The following is an 8,657-nucleotide window of genomic DNA, read 5'->3' as shown; positions in this document are numbered from 1 at the left end:
CTCTAAAATTAGTTGTGTAGACCTTTTCCTCTACAACTATGGTTTTGTATAGTAACTATTTTGTAAATGTTTTGGCTGAGGTGTAGCCAATCACAAAACCAAAAGGACCAATGGTTTATTCATTCCACCTTTCTTGTATTTGCACTATATCTTTTAGATATTTTTTGATGTTAAGCGAGTTGCGGACACTTTCATGGCAAAGATGGACTAAAGAAGGCCCGATCGGAGGTAGAAATGATCCAAACCATCAGAACCTCAAAATAGTCGTATTTCACCAACCGGAACGAGTTATTCAACATATAATTTATGATTTTTGGGTAGGAGAAGGTACTTTAGCCAGCCAACCCTGTTACATTGGGTTGCCCATGCCGAATTTGTGAGATTCCATCATAGTGACAATCAAAAGTCCATTTTATTTTCATTTTTACTATAAATAATAAATTTTAGTTTGATCATAACTTTTAACACTTTGAGTTATAGAAGTGATGCCCCGCATGAATAGGTCTTAGAAAAATTCGGAGAATAACGTGGTTAGGCCACAATGGACACTAATTATCTTTGGCCAAAAATCATAAAGTGTAGTAGGAATAATGATTGTCTATAAATAATAAGTTTACTATGTATAGTAAGTCATGTTTTTTTTAAGAAGTTCGGGTCTAAAACTCTATCCTAGGTTTGTACTCATTATTTAAATGATTGTAATTTTGTTTTTATCATCAATCAATTTATTTTCAAATTTATTAAAAATTATTTCTATTTTATCCCTTTTGGATACGAGGAAACTATGTGAGGAATCCAGAAAGATGGTATCGACCTGATCACATCCTTCCCTTTTCTGTGTCATTTTGCACTTGCAAATGGTCATAGGAAGGGCAAAGAAGTGCAAAATGGTCATAGGAAGGGCAAAAGCTTTGGTTTTTTTTTCATGTAGCCCTTCGACCAATGGCATTTTTATTTTCGAACTCTTTCCTCAAGTAACCAGCACCACTACTTTTCTTCCTCGTGTGTAGCTGCACGGAAGGCATAGTGTACGGATCCCTTATGATAAAGGCTCTGCATGGCCCACTGCAATGAATATGCAGATTGCTCACTGTTGAATCACCGTTGAAGCCCTTCTCTCTGTAGCCCGTCGCATGTACCTGTACCCTTTTCCATACTTTTTCTCTTGTTTTTTTCTCTTCCCGACTCTCACCACGTGCACTGCACATGCCACAACCCCTGGTCTTAAATAAAAGAAGCTGAAGAGCCCTTTGGACAGTGGCAACCTCCATAGTTATATCTATTTTTTGCCATTTTCTCCGTTCTTTATTTTTTTATTTAACAGCCTCACACTCTTATCTTAATGACATGCGAGTTCTAGCATGTTGATGGACTACATAGGCACACATCTGATTTAATAGACCTGTAAGATGATTGTCCACGTGATGTCTAGAATGGCTTGATTTTTGGGCCAGATGTGTTAAGAGTGCGGCCAATTTGAGAGATAGGATGTTACACAAAATTTCAACTGGTAGCATGCATTGTACACTTGCACATTGCACGCTTTCTTGCTAGTCTTTCTCAGAAGAGAGAAGAAATGTAGTGTGCAAACCTCTCTCTCTCTCACCAGGATATCATACATGAAACGAGTGTGAGATCTGGATCATTCATTACATGGTGCTCACAACTTTGATCATCCATCATGTGGTGCTCAATGTGAGCGTGAACATTCACTGGCTAACCAAGATCAGGCCCATCAACTCATTATGTGGGTAACATCATATGAGAGAGAGAGATTATTATAAAACTAGACCAGTAAGTCCATGTTCAACATAACACGTGACCTACTGGTTTGATAGTGAACCCATCAAATGAACATTCAGATCCTATTTGAGGTAGAGCAGATCGCGGATAGTTTCATGGTCGAGATGGACCAGAAAATGCTCAACTGGAGATTGATTTGGACCGTCAGAACTTAAAACATACGTATCTCGCAAACTGGAATGGGTTGGTGTATATGATTTTGGGGTAGGACGAGCTACTTCAGCCACCTAACCCCGCTATGCCGGGTTGTGCATGCCGAATTTGTGAAATACCATCAGATCCACGGTCAAATTCATGTTTTAATTTCCTTTTTACTATTTACAATAAGTTTTAGTTTGATTATAACTCTTCATCCGTTGGGCTTTAGGAGTTGCACTCAACATGAAAAGTACTTACAATAATCAGGAGAACAATGTGGTGAAGCCAAGCAGGACACTTACTATTTTTGGCTGAAAACCATGCGCACTGATAGGAATCCCGACTGTTTATAAAATAGTAAGTTTACTATTTATAGTAAGTCGGTGATTTCTAGGAGTTTTAGTTGTAGTTTAATTCCAAAACTTATTCCGTGGCTTAGTAGCTCTATTTAAAGGGTTGTAAACTCGTTTAATCATTCATCAATCAATTTACAAATTTTTTAGAATATTATTTCTCATGGATTTGAGAAGACTATAGATTTGAAGTAGTTATCCTTGAGAACCTAACATAGGCACACTCCAAATGTCCAATTCTCATTGCAGTGGACCACCCTACAAACAGAATGGTGCCACAGTCCAACACCACAGATGGGAAAATCCTCAAAAGAGCCTGATTTAAAATTTAAGAGAAATTGTGGAAGTGCTAAATAGTGAACTTTCAATCCTCTCCAATTGTTATAGCTGCTCTCCTCCTCTCTTTAACCCATTGTCAAAGTTTAAACTGTCGAGCATAATTTCTAAATTCCACAGAGTAAAAACCAAAGCTACCAAATGTAAGTTAAATAATGCAAAATTCAAGTTTGAATCTAAATCCATCGTGCCAAATGATCCCTAAGGTTTAATAGAAATGAACCCAATTCACATGTACAGCTGAACATAACTTAAGAGGTGGAATTTTTCCCCCCTTTTTAAGTACCTTGTTCTTGAAAAGAGAACCCCAAATGCACAACATTATTTCCCCCAAAGAAAAAAACACAAGAAATGGTACAACAGTCAGACATGAAACACCCTTCTAACCTACAACACACCACCACCCTTCCCAAGAGAAACAAGATACATAAAATGAAATAGAATGGATAAAATACAAAAAGAATGGATGAAAATACCCACCACCCTTCCAAACACCCCTTCCCCTAATAAACAAACAATTCCTTCTGCCACCTTAGTGGTGGGGCCCACTCAAGGTACCATCCACGTGACCGTCTCAATTAGTGGCAAGCACCACCACCACACACACATATCCCACCAGGCTCTCTCCCTCTCTCCCTCTCTCTTAGTTAAGAAGCTCCTTGTCCGTACATAGCTCTGAGGGAGTGCCGCCCATTTTCTTAAGGTTTTGCTGATGATATACTTGCCTCAGTCTCTCTATTTCCTTCTTCAGCGCTTCCTGGTGTGCTGCATTTCCACATACAACAACTATAAAGAAACCACAACCAATATTCATTCCCAAACTCTATTACTCGTAGGTTAAGCCCATTAGCCATAAATACGGTAGTTATGAGTATCCCCTACTTAATATGAGAGAGAGAGAGAGAGAGAGAGAGAGAGAGAGAGAGTCCAAGAAGCTTTCATTCCCCCAGCTATTGAAGTGGGGTGTTTCTACTTTTTCATGAAAATAGGGTGGCATTTATCTTTTAGACAAATATCTATAGGCATGAGATCATGTACCATAACTTATTTGCATTTAAATCATGTATGCATATGGAAAAACCGATCAATGCTTGCCCATTTACAATATAAAAAACCTTGAGGTGTGTATCATATCAATGATTTTACAATTCAGGAAATTGTAGGACTATTCCAAAATCCCCCACAAATCAACCTCAATCGCATTAAACTAATTAAATTAATAAAAATATAGCATGCATATAAAATTCCCTCTTCATGCATATAAAATTCCCTCTTTATTTCTTCATCCTTTTCTACAAAATGTTTTTGTTCGTGAAACAATAAAATTCATAACCAGAATTTCAAAAAAAAAAAAAAAAACCTAGGAAATTGGACTGAACCAAATGTTGTTTTTGCTAAAAACAAAAGATGGGTAAGGTTTAATTAAACTGAATTAAGGCTACTAAGTACTTACCATCCTTGAAAATCTTATCTTGAGCAAGGGCGGCAATTCGCTGCTTAAGAGCACTGTTGTCCACATTAAGAACTAATCGCTGATGATCGAGAAATGCGACCCGAGGAGACAATGCCGATACTTCCGTCTTCATTTCCATAAAGATTAAGCATAATTATAATAAAATTAAGCTACATTACATCATAATCCAATCAATAATTGGATTTTCAATATATAATTTACAAGCTCGAACACATACCTGCAACGACGTGACGCTACGTTCAAGCTCCGATATGTATTGCAGCTTCCTCACTCGTGATCTTTGTGCAGATTGTCGGTTGGCTAAGATCCTAAACAACCCAAATGAAAATTATTAGAGAAATAAGAAAGATTTGATCCTGATTACTTTGTAAGTAACATTTAAATAAGCAAATGGGGCCCACATTACCTCTTGACCCTCTTGGGATCAATGATGGGATCACTGCTGGTGGGTGTAGGCGCAGTGGTGACCTGCGGCTCCGACTTGCACGAGCTCTGCACCTCCCCTTCATTCCTCAGCTGCTGATCCGACGGTGTGGGTTTCTCGTCGTTGATGCTGTTGTGGTCCGATGGTGTGGATGGGTTGGATGTGGATACCATGGCAGGTGCCGCGGCAGATATGTCATCGGAGAACATGGACATGAGCTGCTCGTCGTCCAGCCTCTCGAACTCGTTGTCTGCGGGCTGGCATTCTTCATCGAGCGGAGCTTCCAGGAATGCGATCGAGTCGCTGACTGACCTGCGATGGGACCCGCGCTTCGCAGAGGAAAAGTCGAGGAACTCGTCTACCCAAGAGGGTTGCTGGTGGGTGGGGTTGGGCAGCAAGTTGCCTACAGAAGGAGCTCTTTGGTGAGGGAAATTGGTCCAGTTGGGTGCCATGTTTGGGATCTTGGGTGGCAATTGTGCCATAACGTAGAAGAATTTAAAGAACCAAACACTCAGAAGAAAAAAAGAAGAAGCCACAAACACAAATACAAGAGAATGCTCCTCTACTGAATCTTGTTAAAGAGGTGAATGAATGAATGAATGAATGAAAGTATGTGCTCTACACCACATACAACATCACATACATTATGGATTTGAAAAATGCAAATGGTTGGAATCTCTTTCCTATCTCCTTCACACCATTTTCTTTGGTGTATGTTCTTCTATATGGGCATTTTTCTTTTTTTCTTTGAGGGGTGCTTTTTGAGAGAGAGAGAGAGAGAGAGAGAGAGAGGTATTGGAAGGGGGTCACATGGGAAGGAGAGGAGACAGCTAGCTACAGCTGTGGGAGGGGTTGGAGCTCAACGGTTTTACAGGAAAGTAGCAGTATAGTTTAATAACTGGAGGAATCAGCCACCACGTGCCGATGTGACCGTGGCTTTGGCCGGAGCAGCAGGCTCACCGTATGGGCCGGTATTGTATTACGGTAATGGATTCTTCTTTCATGCTCTGGCAGATCACGTTGCTTCATACTCGGGCACTCAGATATTTTACATGTCTCATGTAATTACTCAAACTACACCGTAATCCGCTGAATCCAAATCACAAACCCAGAACCAGATTGGTTGAACTATGATAATTTATGATTTGTCCACACCATGGATGGTTTTCATTTTTGACCGTCCATTAAATGTCCACTAATCCGTTTCTCAGATGAACAAATAAGAGATTTTTTTTTTTTTATGATACATCGACCCATGATTTGAACGGTTTTAATTTTAGTTGATTTTATGCCAAGTTTGTAGTTTCTAAGTGCCTACGTATTATTCATCACACTCTGCCAGAGTACCAAGTTTTTTTTTTTTCGGCTACAATATCCCTTAGCTGTTAGATTCTGTGTGCGTTTGTTACACCGTAGTGATTCCTATTTTTGCATGTTTTATTCATGGAAACCAATCTGGATCGTACAAATTGGGGGAAGATTGAGTATGGAGTGTCTAGAAAAATTTATACTGATAGAACGATTCTGATTGCTTATCATTTGGCATCAAATGGATGTTTAAAGAAAAGGATAGACAATACTCCCAATTCAACTGGAAAAACTAAGTGGAATTTTCTCACTGTCATCCATCAATAATAGAAGGCACGACATAGATGGTCTGGATTAGCTTGTTTACCTTTCTACCTATTCGGTGGATTAGTCAGCATCGTTTAGCACATGGGAAGAACGCACGCCGGAATCATGTCCTTCCTAAATTGGGACGCGGATTGCGTCCTACCCCCGCCCGGACGGTTATCCGTCCGGGCAGAGCTCTGTGGGGCCCAAAAATATGTAAGTGTTTTATCAACGCCGTTCATTGCTTTTATCAGACCATTTTAAATTATGAGCCTAAAAATGACATAGGTCCACAGATCTAATGGACCACACCAAAGGAAGTTGCAGTGATAATGACACCCACCGTTGAAACCTTTCTAAAAGCCACTGTGATGTTTTTTTACATCCAACCTATTAATAAGTTCACGTAAACGTGGATGAAGTGAAAACACAAATACAATCTTGATCCCAAACTTCTCCAGCTACCAAGAACTTTTTAATGGTGAACGTTCAATCCCCACTTTGTGGTCCAGTGGAGATGTATGCCTTCCTCATTTTTATAGGTACATCTTAAACTGATCTGAGAAAATATATGAACGGCGTGGATAAAACACTTACATCATGTTGGACCCCACAGAGCCCTGCCCGAACGGATTAGCGTCCGGGCGGGGGTAGGAGTAGGACGCAATCCGCGTCCTGAGATAGTTTTCCTATTTTCATTACCAATCTACCCTTACTTTTCTCGTGGGTTCCACTCCTTTGGATTTAGAATTACAAATTGAATGATTTAATATAGGGATACATTCCGGTAGTCCCAGGGACTACCAAACTAGCTATCTAAAGAGCTGCGGTTCATCAAAAACGATGGAAGTAGATGGTGCAGAAATGTGGGACCCACCTCATGTTTCTGCTATTCAGTGTTATGTCATTGGAACCCGATTCCGTGAGGCCTGGAAACACAGAGTTCGGTAGGGCTCTTACGTGGTGAGATTTGATTGATCCAGCCCAATGACATCCACTCCCTGACATGTGGCAACACCTGGCTTAATCCAATCTCAACACGTCAAGGCTGCACCGAAACTAGTGTTTCTCAGCCTCACTAAATACGGTTGCACTCTAATAATATTCTGTAAGTGGAGCAGATAATTTGGTGGTACTGCTGACTACCAAAACCTTTCATTACTAGAATTCCACTTTGGCCATTATAATAGGTTTATATCTAGTGTGAGATCACGTGCATGTACTCGCATATGAGTAAGTGCATGTGACTGTATCTGCTATTGGGTGGTATGCGGGGGTATGTATGTATGTGCGGTTGCCCATTCGGCAGGGCAAGGACATCAGTGCCTTCAATGTCTAGGCATTCGAAAAGGTGTATCCTACAATGCTCGGCCGAAAGTTTGTATACCACCATTTTAGTTTTCAATATATACCAGTAGAGTACATGTTTCAGTGGTCCAAACCGTTTATATGATTGGCTATATATGGATGGACGATACACTGAAAAATCCTAACATGTTGATTGGTGTCAATTAAATAGATGGTTGAGAAAGAAAACAAACCAACAGACCGATGGATAGGATCTTAAGATCTGGGAGATTATTGGATCATGGCCCATCCATGTTGGATCCATCAGATCAACGGTTTAGATCAGTGACTAGTGATTCCCGGTAGTATACATTCTCATTTTCGCATAATAAGGAAAAAGAAGTATGTGTTTTTTTTTACATGTGTTCCCTAGCGAGTGGTAGTCGGTCCCAGGCATGTGCCCGAGCATGATTGCATAAAACAAACCGCGAGCTTTTAGATGCTGTAAATTTCCGCGAACATGCTCTTTCAGATTTTTGTCAATATCGTGGAAAGGAAGTCAGGTCCACTCATCAACTCAAACCGTCCATCCTTTGTGTCTTTAACTTGGATTGCTTGTGGTCAGATGATGCTAACCATCTGATGCATCATCTGATACGTGGGTTTGGATTAATTTATGTACAATATTTGGATGGTTTGAATTTTCCAATTATTGTATTTTTTGTACCATGGCCTAAAAGCGCCTGCTAGAAATGAATGGGCGGTCAGGATCGTTGATTAGACAGTCTACGTGTCAAATGTGACTAGTTTAGAGTTTAAGAATAATCATAAAAATATTTGTATATGTGGGTGTATTAACATCTTTATTGCACCCCTAAGTATGTTTTAGTTCGATACCTGCACTATTCCTGATCTTGTTAGTTATATCTTATTATTAGTAGTTCGTTTTGCCTGTGGCTATCCAGGATCATCAACACGCATCGCCACATGGGGCCCACATGAAGAGATTTTAATATGATCGGAACCGTCTGTCTTCTGGGCACCAGATTGAATAACCTATGAGCGTGTAATCACCCTCAAAAGGATTGATGTGACCACTGATCTGTCAGCACAGGGAAATTCTCTTTGCACTGGTCGAAATTCAGGTAAACATATTGATGGTCCCATCATCTCTTTAACATCTATCCAGACAAATGGATGCTACTGATCGTTGGACCATGTTTTCATG

At 40.0% G+C, this 8,657-nt stretch overlaps 1 protein-coding gene across 1 annotated transcript; it reads right to left on the bottom strand.

The window, feature by feature from the left end:
• Positions 1–2,818: 2,818 nt before the first annotated feature.
• Positions 2,819–5,395, bottom strand: LOC131241081 (basic leucine zipper 61-like). Its single transcript, XM_058239719.1, has 4 exons — positions 4,511–5,395; positions 4,322–4,412; positions 4,084–4,210; positions 2,819–3,395 (listed from the first exon to the last, which is right to left on the bottom strand). The coding sequence occupies exons 1-4, from the start codon at positions 5,008–5,010 to the stop codon at positions 3,274–3,276; spliced, it is 840 nt and encodes a 279-aa protein (XP_058095702.1). The 5' UTR covers positions 5,011–5,395; the 3' UTR covers positions 2,819–3,273.
• Between the last annotated feature and the right edge of the window lie 3,262 nt (positions 5,396–8,657).

The sequence above is a fragment of the Magnolia sinica genome, chromosome 3 (genome assembly GCF_029962835.1).
Source record: "Magnolia sinica isolate HGM2019 chromosome 3, MsV1, whole genome shotgun sequence".
NCBI classification, from domain to species: Eukaryota; Viridiplantae; Streptophyta; class Magnoliopsida; order Magnoliales; family Magnoliaceae; genus Magnolia; species Magnolia sinica.
This window is presented reverse-complemented; position numbering and strand designations above follow the sequence as displayed.